At 44.0% G+C, this 19,283-nt stretch overlaps 1 protein-coding gene across 1 annotated transcript in view; it reads left to right on the plus strand.

Moving 5' to 3' along the window:
- The window catches only part of robo3 (roundabout, axon guidance receptor, homolog 3 (Drosophila)), a 213,948-nt gene that overhangs the window by 67,829 nt on the left and 126,836 nt on the right, over positions 1-19,283 (plus strand). The window contains exon 2 of the mRNA XM_089016718.1: positions 11,170-11,496. Within this exon, the coding sequence (XP_088872844.1) occupies positions 11,170-11,496 (327 nt within the window). The remainder of the gene's footprint in view (positions 1-11,169; positions 11,497-19,283) is intronic.

Below are 19,283 nucleotides of genomic sequence, written 5' to 3' on the forward strand. Positions count from 1 at the left end.
TCATCACCGTCAGATTTACAAACATGAACTCAACAGAGTAGCTTATTCACCATTTGATTGGCAACAGTTAACATGTTTTGTTTAAAATGTCATGTCAGCATTATTTATATAAACTGTAGCATAGGGAAAAAAAGAATTTAAAAAACGTGATTATCGTGTTACCTTTACTTATAAATGAAGTCCATGCGTCGCTCCTTCTGAAGACAGGCATCGATAACTTCTTTGTAGAAGGCTTCCTTGTCTTTCTTCAGTTTTAAAAGTCTCTCTATTTCTTTCAATTTAGATATGTAATCCTCCATTCTGAAAATAAGGCCAAGCAACACGAAAAAATGACTGGATTGTTGCTAACTGTTTACTGTCGCTTGCTCTCACTAATTCTATCATTCTGCAGCCGAGGAGGCGCTAGAAGAATCTGTAATCACCAGCGCCCCCTGTCATGAGGCAAGAGAACTGTGGGCCTCACCTACGCACACAGTTTTGATAAAACTAAAATAAAATAAACATGAAAGTACAGTGTTTATAATGTACAGTGACTGTACATTATGTACACCAGCTAAACTGTAGAAATTTAGTTCATATACTAAAAGTGTTTGAACACTTTGATCGCGATATGCAGAGGGACAGCAATGCGGTCTCACTGCAGAGCAAGCCAGCGCAGTTAGCATAGTCATTGCGCAATCCCTGGTGACGCTCAGCCGGCTGCTGCCTCACGGCTCGTTTCTACTTAGTATTTGAACGGTAAATGTGAAAATTCCCCAATTTTGAAAAAAATCCAAAAATGATGCAGTTAAATGGAAAAGAACTTTAAAGTACAAATCACTAAATAAATATAACTGTTTAATTGATTTTTTCATTTGATATTTCCATGATGACAGGTGAGGTTGTGCCTCCCCTGACTGCATGTCACTGACAATAATTGATCATACCTGAAATTAATTATGTGATGACGTTTTAGTATGAAGCCAGTTAATGATTCGTGGGTCAATCTAGTGCTGCAATGCAGACAAAATCATAGTGGTTAGAAGTTAAGACAGGTTAGTGCACGGGTTGCTATACAGTACATTTTAGAATCGTAGAGCTGTATCTGAAAGACGATCAGGCACATTGTGTCTCATGCCTTTATTGTCAATACATACTCTCACATTGGCACTGCAGGCACCAATATCTCTTTGTGTGTGTGTCTCTTCGCTGCCTTTTAGTCCACAGGCAGGCGAGCCACCCCACACGGATGTGGCATTGAATCCAACAAACAACTCGATCAAGGTGGAAATTACTCTCTTCTCCCATCACTTTAGTCTCCTTCTCTTAGTTTAGTTGACCACATTATTCAGACTGGGAGGCAGCGGTGGACGGCACAATTTATGAATGGATTGTGGATGTTTAGATGAACGTGTCTGGTTGCACTGTTGTACGAGCTTTTGCAAAAGCTGCGTAGCCGCACACAAATGAGATTGGCCCAAGAGAACAGAGATTGGCCCAAGGTGTGTTTGATTGTGAACTTGGCCAACTGTTCATTTCGGATATGGAAGGTTGGGACTCTGATGGACTATTGATGAAAAAATAATGAGTACATTATTTAATACTTCAATAAAATACAAGCTGCCTCGCTAAAAACGTACACTAGCGTGTATTCATGCTATCATATTTTTAAGCTAGTGTACGTTTTACCATGCCTGCAGCCAAAAATACAATTTGAAAAATTAAGTCAAATAAAAATGAATTATAAACTCTGGGTTTATTTTCCAAAGACACAGAGAGCTGCAGAAGTGGGTTTAAAACCCACACGCCGCACTCTTTACACTCTGATTCATACACTGGATGTTGTATAGAGTACCGGTATATAAAATCAGTTATTTTCACTCCCTGTGTGAAATTTGACGGGCAAGGGGCGCCGTCGAGCCTTGTCTCTCACGATGCAGGCTTGTCTTTAATAACTAGTTTCACCTTGTCCTTACAAAACAATACTGTCCACAATGGATAGGCCCACATACTGAACCTGAACAGCCTTTTATTTATTTATTTATTTATTTATTTATTTATTTATTATCATTTAATGCTCCCTATCACCCAATAACATGATAAGATATCCACTGTCACCGCTGTCCCTGAAAAGGTTATACTCATGTTTGAGAATGGTTTCTACCAAAAGGTGTACAGTCCAGTTTCAATTCTCATCTTCATGTCAGAGAGCCCTTCCCCATACGTGTGGATTCAGAGTCAACTTTAGACAGTTTGTTTTCCCAGTAAGGTGACACTGAAATCAACAGTGTGGGTTTTCAGTCATCTCTCTTCCCATTAGTCAACACGGTAATCTCTGGCAGCACTCACCAATGGCCCTGAACACACTGTGTTTGCGAGGGTCTTGCTGAAATTACCATGGGACGACTTCCTTTCACCCACTCCAAACAAGCCAGTAACCAGATCAAACAGCTCACGCCAAACATTTATATCTACACTGTAATTGCAGGCTACGCATACAAATTCCATCTCCTTCACAGAGCCAAGTGCATTGGGTGTAGTGCGGTCGAAGGGGCATTACATTTTTTATGCTTGTTTCCGCCTTTGCATTCAGGGGGACTTTGCTGTCCACAATTTCTTACAGTGGACATGGTTGATGTGACATTAGTGAAATCACCAAGGACAGTCTGATAGGAGTCAATCGCGGTTGCTCTTTATTGAGATAATCCCATTCTCTGTCATTTATGAGAAGATATGGGATCTTTGTACTAAGTTCATCCTGTCTACTTGATATTTAATTTAAAGCAGATTCTTTACTTACAGACAGTGGAGGTGTTCAAATACCTGACATGTTTCGGCGTCTACTTCCGCCTTCGTCAGAGTGTCCTCTCTGACTGTCTGTAAGTCAAGAATCTGCTTTAAATTAGATATGGGATCTTTTGAAAATCTTTCGAAAATAATGACAAGATCAATCCTGGCTAGACTTTCATTTCCTTTATGGACTAAAGCCTGGTCTGAATGGCCAGGAAAGCTTCTTGTTTCTATCTATTTGCGAGAACTGCTCTTATTCGGATGCAGAAACACGGAGAAGTATTGATCATAGATTGGTCGTCTGTTTGAAAAAGGAGTCTGATGTCATGTGTCTGTGTGGGATGCTGGCCTCGTTGCGCTGTGAAGAGCAGCATAGGTGTCTAGTGTGACACTCCACTCCTATTCCATCTGGTCCTTTTACAGAAATGTTGATTCAGCACTGAAAGTCTTACCGCGAGCCAGCTTATTCCAGCACACAAGTTTGTCTGCCTTTGCGTCAATCATGCTCTCTGAGTGATGGAGTTATTGTGGTGTCTTGAACGAACTGTGAAAAACATACTAACCTTTAGAGCAGGGGTGGCCAACCCGCGGCTCTTTGGCTGGTTCAATGCGGCTCCCGGGCTTTTACACAATCACAAAAATGCCTTGGTGATGGCATTTCCATTCAAACAACGGTTCTTAATGCGCAGAATGAACTACATAAGTCGATCAAAAATCACGCTCCTTGATTGACATATAAGGCAGCCAATCAGATGATTGGAACACCGCTCATGCGCAGACATCTGTGCTAAGTGGTAAATGCTAAGCTAGTCAGAGAATTACCTATGTTTTTAAGGCAGGGGCGCCCAATACGTCGATCGCAATTGACCAAGAGCCAACATGCTGGTCGCAAGTCAACTGCGAGTGGTGGGAGTAGGAAATGGGGGAAAAAAAGATTTGTATGTTTCGTTTTTTAGGTTTCATTTATGTTTGGGTGCTCTGGCTTTTGCTCGGCGTGCATGCCTATGTGCACGGTCAGGTATGTGTGTGTGCGTGAATGTGCGCGTCCGTGTGAGGCTCTTTGCAGTAACATCGTAAAAAAAGAATGGCTCTTAGTCTCTGACTGGTTGGCCACCCCTGCTTTAGAGTCACAATCTTATATGGGGGGGGGGGGGGGGTTGGATCAGGAAACAAGAACAAAAGGTTATTTGGCTGTTCATGCGTTTGTATTTTGGAGCCTAAGAATATATCCAAGACATGCCTCATTGTGTGTTACTTTAAAATCATAGGTATCCTAATTTAAATGCACAAAGGAGTGTCATATTGGAGACTGTGGTGTGCTCTTGGCGTGTGTGTTTGTGTGTGTGTGTGTGTGTCTGTGTGTGTGTAGGCATGCATGTGTACGTGTGTGTTTGTGAGATTGCGTGCACTGAAAGATAATACCCTTCAATCCCAGCACTGTAAATGTTCCGTAACGTATTCAATTCATGCTGTGGGATAAGACTAAAAGCTTACTGTTGGTATTCATGTACAGACACTCCCCAACCTGCGAACGAGTTACGTTCCGAGCGGTCGTTCGTATGTTGGATTTGTTCGTAGGTTACTTCGGTGCTATTTCCTACTATATTTTGTATAGAATGTGTTTTTAAGGCTTATACATATATGTATGTTTTACATTTATATAATTATGTTTAAGGCTTGTATAAGTAGTATAGGCAGTGTATAAGTATTCTGGTTTGTACTGAAAATCAAGAATTTAATCAAATATAATTTATGCTGTATAAAGATATGTACAGTACGTACTACATGTGCAACTGGAGAGAATACAACATAGGTTAGGGTGAGAGAGACACACACATGATAAAATGAAATGAAGTTTATTTATCCTCCAAAAAAGACCCGTCTCATTGAAGACCTGCTTAGCCGAATAGCCACTCTCGATGATCTCCTTCAAAACTTGAGCGAATCGCTCGGCAGCCTTTTTGTCAGCAGAGGCTGCCTCTCCGGACATGGCTACATGGTGGAGATTAGCCCTCTTCCTGAAACGAGAAAACCACCTGGAGCTGGCAAAAAAAAGTTTCTTCGACAGCGCTTCCCCCAGGTTTTGTCTTGACATCCTCAAAAATACATGTGGCCTTCTCCTGAATGAGCATAACGCTCAGAGGAATACGCTGCTGCTGCTGATCCTCAAGCCAAATGGTGAGAGGTTTCTCCATCTCTCCTAAGACCTTCCCTCTTTTCTTGCTGATGATTGTCGATTGCATCAGCACTGCACCTCTCATGTGTTCCATTATGCGATCTTTCTGTTAATAAATGGTCCAGATAGTCGAACGATTGATGTTGTATGAGCGTGCAACATTCAGAATTGTATCTCCCGCCCGCATCAGGCTTCTTTATTATTGCCATATTCGTTTCAATTGAAATGACTTTCCTGTTCTGTTCACTTCCACTCTCACTAGAAGCACCAACCAAATTGATCATGTATTTTAGTATAAGAAATGTCAAGCAAGCTGGAGATATATTTACCGTACTGTACACACTTGAGCACTGCGACGAACTGGGCAGAAGAACCCGGATGTGGGGTGGATGCTGGGCGAGCGCTCACAGCGCCCACGGCGGTATTAGCGGCGGGAATCAGAATTAGATTCACAAATCCGTTATTAGTCCCACAATGGGGAACTTTGCAGTCCATTGCAGCAACTTGAAAGGGGAAGGGGTGGGGAGGAGGTGAACGGATAGAAAACAAGTTATTCTAAGCATAGTAAAATAAAAAAATCAACTGTCAACTGAATGAAATACTACGCGGAAAAAGGCACGCAGTACTAAATTGAACTTGCAGAATTTTCGGTTTGAAAAAAAAAAAATCGCCATCCCCGCAAAAATGTTCATATGCACCGTTTTGCCGCAACTCGAAGTTGCGGAGCGTCTGTACACGTTATGCGGATGGCACTGGGATGTGAACTTTTTCACTCAGAAAAAAAATAACATCAAGACAAAAATGGGATCACTTCTTTTCTTGATGCCATACCATCCATCTATCAATCCAGAAATGTATTTGGTCTTCTAGCGGAAACACATTTCTTGTGTGTTCTACAGACTTGGCAATAAAGATGATTGTGTTTCTGATTCTGATTGTAACCCACTTTAACTGGTTCTAAATTTAAATTCATTGAATTGGTTCTAGTCCCGCGCCCGTCTCTTTATACAGCCAGCTTGTTTTCTAAATGAAACATCACGTACACATTCCCTTAGCTTTGTGGGCAGAGGTAACTCAATGAATGATGCTTTTTCAGAATGCCGGCAAGGCATCGTCAAACATTGCATTTGGTGTTTGCCCACCATTCACTGTGTTATCACAAATGAGCCATGTGCTCTGCTCTTGGTGTGTTTATAAACAGGGTCGTGTCATTTTGAGACTATGGAAATGAGCAAAACATGCCCCTTGTTGAATCAGCAGTTGTTATCAAACACATACGTATGTATTCCTTTGAAGCAATATGTTGTTATGTTCAGGTTCCTTTTGGGCTTACTAAATTTAGCCGTTGAGCTAGTGTAGCTTTAAAAACACATCATTGTGGGTTTTTTTTTTTCAATCGTAAAGTCTCAACACAATCCACTGTAACATACTTTGGTCTGTTTTCATTTTTCTTTTTTAAGGGCAGCAATCATATATACGTCCTATGATTTTGGAAAATATTCACTGCATTCAAGTCTTTATTTTTTTTCTTGATGTCCCATGCCCCAGATTTGTGCCCAGAGACTTCAAACAGACAATTTTTGACCTCTTCATTGGTTTGTGCTTTTCCACGCACTGTCAACTGTGGGCCCTTTCACAGGCAGGTGTGCCTTTCCAAATCATGTCCAATTTACCACGGGTGGACGTAATTAAGCTGGAGAAAGCTCGAAGCCTCTCAAGCCTCACTTGAGAAACTTGATGCACCTGAGCTTGATTTTATGCTTCTTTGCAAAGGCTGTGAATACTTACGTTCATATGATCATCCTAAATTAGCCAAACTGTCCCCCTTCGTATGGGGATGTTATGTTTTTAATTATGAGGGGGAAAAATCCATTTTGGAATGAGTCTGGAGCAAAATGTGGCGAAGTGCCGAAAATACTTAACCACATGCCCTGTATGTGCCGATCCTTGACAATTAACTTTGAAGAATGGCAACTCTGCTGCACAAGAACTCTATTTAGCAGCGGGCGCTGACAGAACAAGTCAGCTATAAAGGTCTCAAGTGCCACAGCTCGGGGGCCCTGACACCATAAGCATGAGCTCCCCACCTTAAGCTTTAGACAGATGGGCTGCCTAAGGAATTAGTTACAGTGGTTTTAGGTGCCATTGCCAGCCCGATTACTGAAGCAGACATGGAGCAAAGAGCCATTGCCCCCTGAATGGTGACGCAGATCTTCTTCTTTTTAACTTTCCGCTTTTCCCGTCAGGGGTCGCCACAGCCAATCAGTCCTCCTTCTTCAGAGGTTTGATTCACATGTTTGTTTTGGCCAAGCTTTTACATCAGATGCCCTTCCTGACGCAACCCTCCGTATTTATCCGGGCTTGGGACCGGCACAATAAGACACTGGCTTGTGTCCCCTCGTGGCTACAGAACAAGCAATTCGATGAGCTTAATAAGGATGAAGATGCTCGATAAAAAGGCAATGACAGCAAGGATAATAGTCGGCAATAACAAAGGGAGAAAATCAATGCGTTTTGGCAATGAATTACACGATTGAAATGATAATTTTTTGTTTTTGTTTTTCTACTTTCATTCTTTTCATCACTTTGCTGCTGTGAAATGTAAATTTCTCCACTGTGAGACTAATAAAGGCATATCCAATCCAATCCAATAATGCAGCATTTTTTTTCATCAGTCAATTTCAACTACTGTGTTAATTAACCCTTTAGAGCAAGCAATTTTGGACTATTTTTAAGCCCCCGCAAAAGCGCTTCCAAATTGCTCAGACATGACGCAGATAAAGAGCACTTAACACCACAGGGCAGAGCTTTCCTCATATCAAAGTTGTTTTAGGGGTGAAAAGAATAATAGGGCTGCTAATTTCACAATACAGGTGGTTGTGATGTATTGCATCTCTTGCATGAAATGGTCATTGTGCTGTGATTCGATTGACTTGAATTTTCTAACACTAACACATTCGAGTTTAAATTCATGTTCAAGAAGGACAGAGAAGATGACTGCCTAAAATGGAACAGTTTAACACTGAGTCTACACTCAGTCCTCAGTACCTTTAGTCACATCTGGTTCCAGTGTGTTGACAATTAAAAAAATACAAATATAAAGCGCATAATATAACAAGACTTGTTTTTTATAGAGTACGATGATTTTTTTAATTACTCCAACTTTGTGATAATTATTGTGAGGTTTGTCATTCCATCCTTAGTGTGTACTCAATAATTATTTTTGAGTACATAATAGTCACACTACTCTCTCGGTCAGCCATCCATCAATACTTCCATATTGTTGATACTGGTGCACTTGAAAGCTGAGAACGGTTGAAAAAACACTTTTCCAGATGATTTTGTGGCATTGACACATGAAGGTGTTGCTGCAGTCAAGCTTTTGACAGTTATTATTGTGATTTCATTGAGTGGCTGTTATTATCTTACTCAAGTGTTGAAAAACACACACAAAAATAAAATCTGTCAGGGACCAGAGGCAGTACATACATACCTCTTTAGCTCTTTGTTATCTCTTTTCTATCCTGCAGCACGGTTTGATGATTGACAGCTCAGTCTGATTTTCTCAAAGAAAATGATGATTTTAGAACTGCAGCAAAGCAATTAAGACGACAGTACTGAATAATTCTTTATTTTTACTCATGGGTTTTTGAATGGGTGCCCCGTGAGCGAAATCATTCCTTTTATGTATTCATTTCATGGGGGTCTACTTTTGTTTTCCTAAACGGGATTACACGTATTTATTTATTCTGGGTGGCATGAAACAGCTGCAGTACACCCCATCGGAACTTCAGTTTGGAGTGATAAGCCATCAGGGCTTGAATATTTTGTTCCCTTTACATTTTTTGCTCACAATGAAGGGACACATAATGGCTGCCATGTAACGAAACAGATTCTGATTATGCTTCACTCAGATCTTCACGACCTTTTCTCTTGATTTCAATTAGATTTTTACAATTTCTAACAAACAGATGAAAACTGTACTCGGTGGTTACACAAGCCCTTTGCTCATGCAATCATTGAGGCATCTCATCTCATTCATTATTTTACACATACTGTGTTGACAGGAGGTCAAACTACCCTTCACAAATGTACATGATCTGTGCAAAATTTCTTCTTGAGCCACAAAATTAACCGAGAAAGGCTTAAAATGTATGATTTCTCTTTGATCCGCAGTTGTCAAGGTAAAAAGTCAGTCGTGTTGTGGATGTGCACTATACAGTTACAAGTTATTTTACTGGTATGAGTTATATTACTTGGTAAATTTGGGAGGAACCTTATTTGTGAGAAAATATGCATGTGGTGTTTGAGTAATGTTACTTAACCCTTTCACGCACAACGACACGCATAACCTATGTCAGTTTCTTTTTTCTCAAGTGTTTTTATTTGTCTTTAGGCTAACATTCATGGCAGTGGATGGCAACACACACAATGGTCCAATGTCGTGGTCGATGCACAACTGTGACATTACGATTAATTCACATCAGAGAAAACAATACTTGAAAACCTGCCCACTCTAGGAAAGAATGTCCCTGAAATATTTTCAGCATCAACGATCTAAAATTGCAGCATTATCTATGAAAAATGCTATTTAGAGGTAAGAAATGTGTAATAAAAGTAAACCTGAGTCCCTTACACTACTTGGCACTGGGTTATGGTATTTCTGTGATCGTTCTACCACTTTAAATCACACACACACATATATATATATATATATATATATATATATATATATATATATATATATATATATATATATATATATATATATATATATATATATATATATATATGTAACGGAGTTGTGCACTTAGATTATTAAATTATTAAATTATGAAGGAAGTGACGCAACGGCGCACAGTGTGGCACCATGTCCCGCCCATAGTTTCCAGAACAATCTGGAGGAGATTCAGGTTAATCACAAGACGAAACCCATGCGACTTCACCCATCCCTTCTGCCATACTGTGTTGCAGAAATAAAAGAAATAAAAAGACACATCCACGCGTCTGTTCTCATTAATACGGCAGCATCGTGGAGATGAAGACAGTCGCTGTTGTGACACCCGTCACATATATATACCATTGACAACTTATATTAGTTTGCTTAGTTTTGGATTAATTACAAATATTATGCCAAGTAAGAATTTTTAATGGATATGTCACCCTAAAAAGATGATTTTTCCACAGTCTCTATCCTTTTGCTTTAACTATCTTCTCCTTTACATTTCCACATGGCTTGTTCGAACTGCAAAATTTATGAGTCAGCTCTCAATGGCTCTGCCTTGCTGACGCCGCCCGTCCTACTCTTACCCCTCACCCCAGACCAGTCAGCCATGATAAATACAAGGTATTAAACTCCAAGACCTCAAGGGAGCAAAGACAAACAAAAAAAGTGCAGTTTTTCAATCACAAGAGAACAGACACAATTTTATACGGTGTGTGAGTACCCGCAAAATTTTATAAGGGACAAACTATACTTTTTGTTTCATGCTTTGTCCTTCTTTCATTTAATTCTAGATATCTAGTAATGGAAGAGGATGTTTGCAGTGACAATCCCTGCATTGGGCTAAGCCGGAAAGTATAAAAGATTGCTTATACAGTACATCTGGAGATTAAATAGCCTTTTTTTACTTGAGAGTGGCCCGGTGAATTGTGCGTAGGCCTCACAGTGCAGAGGGGCAGAGTTTGATTCCGTCTCTGGCTTTTTCCTGTGTGGAGTTTGGAGTTTGCATGTTCACCTCACACCTGTTTGAGTTTTCTCTGGGTAGCACATTGCAAAAACATACATAGCATGTTATTGGAACAGACAAATTGTCCCCAGATGTGAGTGTGAGCGCGTATCGTTCATCTAGATGTGCCCTATGATTGGCTGGTGTCCCTGATTACTACCTGGAGACAGCTGGTAGGTGTCCTTAATGAGCGACACCAGCCAATCATAGGGCACATCTAGACGAACAACCATCTGCGCTCACACTCACATCTGGGGACAATTTGTGTGTTCCAATAACATGACATGGATGTTTTTTCAAGTGTGCCATGAGCTTTTCAGTCCCATTTGTCTGTATGCCAATAAATAATGAATGTTTTAAAAAAACCTAATAAGCCCCAATTTTGTCTTTACATTTAATAGGTTGTTTACTGGCAGTTTTGTCAAATAAAACTTGGCCATTACAAACCGCTGTTTGTCTAATACGTTTTTCTTCCGTGGACTTTCTTTGTTCCAGGATCTCGACCCAGGTTAGAGGATGCTGCTCCACGAATCGCTGAGCATCCATCTGATTTGATCGTGTCCAAGGGGGAGCCAGCCACCCTGAACTGTAAAGCAGAGGGGCGTCCGACTCCCATGGTGGAATGGTACAAAGATGGTGAGCGAGTCGAAACAGACCGCGAAGACCCTCGCTCTCACAGGATGCTCCTACCCAGTGGTTCCCTCTTCTTTCTACGAATCGTACATGGTCGGCGGAGCAAACCCGATGAAGGGGTGTATGTGTGCGTGGCACGCAACTATCTGGGTGAGGCAGTTAGCCGTAATGCATCTCTGGAAGTGGCAAGTAAGTGTCTTTTTTTAAACTGATTTGCAATATTTGATACATTTTTGCTTTGTATGGCCAATATATCAAGACCAATAACACGTGTGTGTGTGTGTGTGTGTCTGCGTGTGTGTGCGCATATATATACAGTAAAGTCTCGTTATATCGATATCGGATATATCGATAGTCCCTGTTATATCGATACCATTTCTATGCACGCATGGAGAAAATTACATGCAAACAGGGTCGGATATATCGATAGTCCCGGTTATATCGATATTTTTTCGGACTCCCTTGAATATCGATATAACGAGACTTTACTATATATATATATATATATATATATATATATATATATATATATAATATATATATATATATATATATATATATATATATATATATATATATATATATATATATATATATATATATATATATATATATAGCTGGATAGCTCAGCTGATAAGGCAGCATACGGGAGATTAGGGTTCGAATCCCGCTTGGGGCAGAGAAAATGAGCACAAAACATCATTCAGTGTGGGTCATTGGGCAAGACCCTTCACGCTAATGCCTACTTCATACAATGATGGGAGACTCTCGGAACTAGCGTACAAGGCACTTATAACCTGGCTAAAAAAGACATACAATTGACAACAGACAATACATGTAATTTCTGAATGTAAAGTGAGGTAGTGACGTATATAAAGTGACGTAATGTAGTAATGCAAAAACAAACAACAAGAAAGGGTTGAATTGGTTGAAGTGAGGTCTTGCAGAAAAAATGAGAAATAACAAAAAATTCAGGATGTTCAGGAGTTCAGGACGATATTACAGCGTGTAACGTGTCCCCAGAGTTTGGTGAGTGTGGCAGTGGGAAGGGGCAGGGTGGGCAGGGCTAGGAGGGAGTTGAGTCTCCGGACTGCCTGGAGGCAGAAAATGTCCTTGAGCCTGCTGGTCTTGGCTCGGAGACTCCGCAGACTCCTACCCGATGACAGCCGGCTGAAGAGGCTGTGGGAGGGGTGGGTGGTTATCGCCAGCGATCCTGATGGCTTTGCGGGTGAGGCGGGTGTTGTAAATGTCCTGAAGGGGGCGAGAGAGACACAGATGATCTTCTCAGCTGTCCTCACGATGCGCGGCAGAGTCTTACGGCAGGACACGGTGCAGGCGCCGTACTACACGGTGATACAGCTGGTCAAAATTCTCTTGATGGCACCGCGGTGGAAGGAGTTCGTGAAGGAAGTCGGGCTCTAACTCTTTTGAGCTTGCGGAGGAAGTACAGGCGCTGGTGGGATTTCTTGGCCAGTGATGACGTGTTGTAGCTCCAGGACAGGTCTTTGGATATGTGCACTCCCAGGAACTTGGTGCTTCTCACTCTCTCCACTGCAGCACCGTCAATGGTTAGTGGAGCATGCTGGGGGCGCACTCTCCTGAAGTCCACAACAATCTCCTTCGTCTTATCCACATTCACACAGAGATTGTTGTCCTTGCACCACATGGCCAGGCGGCTGACCTCGTCCCTGTAGGCTGTCTCCTCATTGTTGTTGATGAGGCCCAAGACAGTTGTGTCATCCGCAAACTTTATGAAGAAGGTGGAGTTGGGTGATGATGGTGAGCAGTCATGTGTGAGCAGAGTGAAGAGGAGGGAGCTCAGCAGACACCCCTGGGGGGCCCCTGTGTTCAGCGTGATGGTGCTGGAGGTGTTGTTTCCAACTCTGACAACCTGTGGTCTCCCCGTCAGGAAGTCCAGCAGCCACTTGTATAGGGAGGTGCTGATCCCCAGTTTGCTCAGTTTGTCATTGAGCTGTTGGGGGATGATGGTGTTGAATGCTGAGCTGAAGTCGATGAACAGCATTCTGACGTAAGAGTCTCTGGTCTCCAGGTGGGTGAGCGCTGTGTGGAGAGCAGTGGAGATGGCATCATCGGTCGAGCGGTTGGGCTGATATGCAAACTGGAAAGGGTCATGGTTGTGGGGGAGGGCAGCCTTGATGTGGTTCATAACTAGCCGCTCGAAGCACTTCGAAGCACACGCTAGCTAATGCGCCTCGTCGTGGGGACGCCACCAGCGTCAACTTCGGCCTCCTCAACGTCCGCTCGCTTACGGGAAAGGGGTGTCTTATCCAAGACATTCTAATTGACCGTAAGCTTGACTTTTTTTGTATAACTGAGACTTGGCAAACGGCGGGAGACTTCTCCGAGCTCAATGGCGCAACTCCACCAGGCTTTGTTTACATTGCTAAGCCCCGCCTCTCAGGCCGCGGAGGTGGACTTGCGATACTTTACCGCAAGAACTGGAGAATCCTTCAAGTTTCTATCCAGGAAACCCAATCTTTTGAATGTCTTGCGTGTAAAATTTCTGGACCCTCACCCACCATCATAGCCACTGTATACCGTGCACCAAAACCACATTGTGACTTTCTAAAAGAATTCTCTGAGGTCCTCACACACCTCTCCACCCTGTCACCGAATGTAATTATTCTCGGAGACTTCAACATCCACATGGACAATTCCACTCTTCCCCTCACTAAAGACTTCACCTCCTCACTCGACAGCCTTGGTCTGCACCAATTCTCGGATTTTCCCACCCACATAAAAGGCCACACCCTGGACCTCATCTGCATGTCTGGCCTTACCCCTAAGAATTGCACAGCTGATGAAATCCCTATAACAGACCATTTCCTGGTTTCATTCAATGTTTCCATCACTCTCTCTCTCCCCAAACCACCCCGTGTCATCACATATCGCAACATCAAGGACATCAACGTTGCCACCCTTGCTGAGATGATTGCCACCCTGACTCTGGACCACAACTCTTCTCCTGATGAACTTGTCTCCCGGTACAACGCGGACCTCACGAACACCCTCAACGCCCTTGCTCCTGTAAAGTCCCGGTCTGTTCAATTTACCCGACCTGCACCCTGGTTCACCCCCCATCTCCGCTCCATCAAGACAAAGACTCGCCAACTTGAAAGACTTTACAGAAAGTCCGGGCTCACTATCCACAAGGACATGTATGCAACTCACCTTACCCTTTATAAGGACTCTATCTCACGCGCAAATTCGCTTTATTACTCTGGACTCATTGATTCAAATTCTGGTAACTCACGGGCCCTCTTTTCCCTCTATCACAAAATCACACAATCTCCTATCTCTCTCCCCTCACACTTTTATTCCTCTGAGACATGCAACACTCTGCTGATGTTTTTTAGCGAAAAGATCAACAAAATCCATCAGCACCTCGGGTCCTCTGTCCGCCCCCCTTCTCCCAGCCTTTCTACTCCTTCCAAACTTTTTTCCGCTTTTGCACTCCCCCATCCCTCTATAATCTCAGACATTATCACTAAATCCAAGAACTCCTCCTGTCAACTCGACCCCCTCCCCACTATCCTTATCAAGTCCTGCCTACCCTCTCTTCTCCCATTTATTTCTACTATTATTCACTCCTCATTATCAACTGGAATTGTTCCTATCCCACTCAAAACCGCAGCTGTCACTCCAATCTTGAAAAAACCTGGCTCAGACCCAAACGATTTCAATAACCTACGTCCAATTTCCCACCTTCCATTCATCGCCAAAATTCTTGAAAAGACAGTTGTTTCCCAGCTTCACTCACACCTCACTCACAATAACCTCTACGAACAATTCCAGTCTGGTTTCCGCCCCCGCCACAGTACTGAATCGGCTCTCATAAAAATCACGAATGATCTTTTTATGGCAGCCGATGCCGGTTCACTCTCCATCCTCATTCTTCTCGACCTGACCTCAGCTTTTGACACCATTTCCCACCCTATCCTTCTCGACAGACTTTCCACCCTAGGCATCACCCACATCCCACTCCGCTGGTTTCACTCCTATCTCTCTGATCGCGCACAATTCATCCAAATCAACTCGTTCACCTCACGGTCCTCTCCGGTGTCCTCTGGTGTGCCTCAAGGGTCTGTCCTGGGGCCACTTCTCTTTATTATCTACCTACTTCCTCTTGGCAATATTTTCCGTAAGTTTGGCATTCACTTTCACTGCTTCGCGGATGACACCCAACTCTACCTCTCCAGCAAACCCGACGCTTCTCTTCCACCTTCATCCCTCTCATGTTGCCTCTCAGAAATTAAATCCTGGCTTTCCCATAACTTTCTCAAGCTCAACAGTGAAAAAACTGAACTTCTTCTTGTCGGTACCAAATCCACCCTCCACAAAACTAACAGTTTCTCCCTCACCATTGACAGTTCTACCGTGTCCCCCTCCCCTCAGGTCAAGAGTCTGGGTGTCATCCTCGATAGCTCACTTTCCTTTCACTCCCATATTAATAACATTACTCTGTCTGCTTATTTCCACCTCCGTAATATTAACCGTCTCCGTCCCTCGCTCACCCCTCACTCCGCTGCTATCCTTATCCACAGTCTTGTCACATCCCGCATCGATTATTGCAACGCACTTCTCTTCGGTGTCAATCAGAAATTTCTCCATAAACTCCAACTCGTCCAAAATTCTTCAGCCCGGATCATCACCAAAACCCCCTCCTTTCACCACATCACCCCTGTACTCCAGCAACTCCACTGGCTACCGGTTAAACATCGTATCGAATTCAAAATACTTCTGTTTACTTTCAAAGCCATCCATAACCTTGCTCCTCCCTATCTTTCTGACCTGCTTCTAATCTCTGTTCCCTCTCGGTCCCTCAGATCCTCATCCTCCCTTCACCTCTATGTGCCCTCTGCCCGTCTCACCACGATGGGATGCAGAGCTTTCAGCCGCTCTGCTCCCAAACTCTGGAATTCACTCCCACCCAACATCCGTAATATTGACTCCCTCCCTATTTTCAAGGCTCATCTCAAAACCCATTTGTTTAAAATTGCTTTCAATGTCTAATTCTCTCTGCTATTTTATTGTTTATCATTTTACTTATGGTTTTATTGTTATGTGCTGTGTTCTATTGTTTTTATTGTAAAGTGTCCTTGGGTGTTTTGAAAGGCGCTTGAAATAAAATGTATTATTATTATTATTCATGAGGATGGGAGCCCCGCCACAGTACTGAATCGGCTCTCATAAAAATCACGAATGATCTTTTTATGGCAGCCGATGCCGGTTCACTCTCCATCCTCATTCTTCTCGACCTGACCTCAGCTTTTGACACCATTTCCCACCCTATCCTTCTCGACAGACTTTCCACCCTAGGCATCACCCACATCCCACTCCGCTGGTTTCACTCCTATCTCTCTGATCGCGCACAATTCATCCAAATCAACTCGTTCACCTCACGGTCCTCTCCGGTGTCCTCTGGTGTGCCTCAAGGGTCTGTCCTGGGGCCACTTCTCTTTATTATCTACCTACTTCCTCTTGGCAATATTTTCCGTAAGTTTGGCATTCACTTTCACTGCTTCGCGGATGACACCCAACTCTACCTCTCCAGCAAACCCGACGCTTCTCTTCCACCTTCATCCCTCTCATGTTGCCTCTCAGAAATTAAATCCTGGCTTTCCCATAACTTTCTCAAGCTCAACAGTGAAAAAACTGAACTTCTTCTTGTCGGCTTCATGAGAATGGGAGTGAGTGCGACTGGGCGGTAGTCGTTGTGGCAGGTGGGGGACGACTTCTTTGGGACCGGGATGATGGTGGTGGCTTTGAGGCACGTGGGCACATCAGCCTGGCTCAGAGACGTGTTGAAGATGTCCGTGAAGACGCAAAGCCCCGGGACCCGGGGCTTTGCGTGTGTTGGTCCCTCTGAGGGACGGCCTCACGTCAGCACCTGGTCGCCGGGAGGTGGTGGGGTCTTCTGTGCTGGAGTGCTGTTGTCTGCCTCGAAGCGGGCGAAGAAGTCATTCAGCTGGTTCAGCAGAGTGGTGGAGTTCTCGCAGGTCTGTGGAGAGGGCTTGTAGTCTGTGATGGTCTGTATCCCACGCCACGGGTTCCTAGTGTCTCTGCTGTCTCTGAAGTGTTTGGCGATCCCCTTGAAGTGCTGTCTCTTGGCCATCCTAATGCCGCGTGACAGGTTGGCTCTGGCTGTCCTCAGGCCCAGCTCATCACCAGCTTTGTAGGCAGCGTTCCTAGCCCTAAGGAGCATGTGGAATTCACCCGTCAGCCATGGCTTCTGGTTGGCCCGGATGGTGACAGATCTGGTGACAGCCACGTCATCCACGCACTTCCTCATGTAGGAGGTAACAGAGTTTGTGCACTCTTGGAGGTCTGTGGTGTTGTTGTAGGTTGTCGCTTGTCTGAACATGTTCCAGTCGGTGTTGGAGAAGCAGTCTTTGAGTGCCTCTGACGACCGAAGTTCCTAAGTGCGGTATGGGGTTCGCTTTGTAGGCTCCTTTGTGTGTGGTGACATTGTTCAGAATGTTCTTACCTCTAGTCGGAAAGTTAATGTGTCCATGGAGTTGTGGAAACACGCTTTTCGGGTTGGCATGGTTGAAATCGCCAGCCAGGATAAGGACAGCATCTGGGTGGGCTTGTTGCGTCACACGAGTGTAGGCACTTCAAAATCATACACTCGTGTGACGCAACAGACTGTCTGTTGCTCGCTGATGTGCTGGTAGATATCATTTAATGTCGCGCTCCTGTTGTTAAGTGAGCTCGGGGGGATGTAAACTGCTACCATCGGTATGGCACTAAATTCCCCCGGCAGGTAGAATGGCCGACATTTTATGACCATAAGCTCCATCAATGGTGAGCAGTGGTTGCATACCACCACAGCGTTGCGGCACCAGGCATCACTGATGTAAACACAGAGTACCCCGCCGCGAGTCTTCCCCTCCTCGACGAGCGCTCTGTCTGCCCGGAAGCTAGTTAGCTGGGCTAGGTGGATGGCACTGTCCGGTAAGCTGTCGTTCAGCCATGTTTCCACAAACACAAGGGCACAACACTCACCCACGGTCTTGGAAGCTGAGCAGAGAAGTCTGATGTAGTCCATTTTATTGTCCAGCGAGCGTACGTTAGCCAGCGTGATGGTAGGAATGGTCGGCCGGTGGGACCTCGCCGCGAGCCTTGTTAAGATACCTCCACACTTCCCCCTATTCTGTTTCCTCATACAGCGCGTGTGGCGCCTCCACTCTGGGTTGGGTGCAGGAGTGGGGGTTGGTGGAGGAGTGGGGGTAAGTGGACGAGCTGACTCCCTGAGCAATCCATACTTGCGTAGCACTTCTGCTTCAGCTGGTTTTGGTTTTAAAAATGAACTGTCGAGCATCAGTGATCCTCGAGATGTTTGGCTACAAGAGCAACCGTGAAAGCCACGAGATTTGTTACCCACCATGGAAAAGACGGTTGGAGGCTAAGATCAAGGCGGCTCGGAAAGATGTGAGTCAGTTGACGGAGACCCAGAGAGGTGTGAATACCTTTACCTTCCAGGCTCTCTCCAGCTCCTCTCTGAGCCTTTGGTATTTCTCGATTTTCTCATGTTCTTTCTTTCTGATGCTTCCATCACTCGGGACCGCTACATCCACGACAACGGCTTTCCTTTCCCCTTTATCTATGACCACGATATCTAGTTGGTTGGCCATTACCATCTTGTCAGTCTGTATCTGGAAGTCCCACAGGATCTTCTAACGTCATTCTCCACCACCTTGGGAGGTGTTTCCCATTTTGACCTTGGGGTTTCCAGTCCATACTCCGCACAGATGTTTCGGTAGACTCTGCCAGCCACCTGGTTATGGCGCTCCATGTAGGCTTTCCCTGCCAGCATCTTACACCCTGCAGTTATGTTTTGGATTGTCTCAGGTGCCTGTTGGAGCCTTCTCTTTGATGTATTCTTGGAGCTTGGATGTTTCATCCTGGACAGTGGCTCTCACACTCACTAGTCCCCGGCCTCCTTCCTTACG

This window comes from Hippocampus bargibanti, linkage group LG16 (assembly GCF_051943395.1).
Source record: "Hippocampus bargibanti isolate YZ-2025 linkage group LG16, ASM5194339v1, whole genome shotgun sequence".
In the NCBI taxonomy this organism is placed as follows: domain Eukaryota; kingdom Metazoa; phylum Chordata; class Actinopteri; order Syngnathiformes; family Syngnathidae; genus Hippocampus; species Hippocampus bargibanti.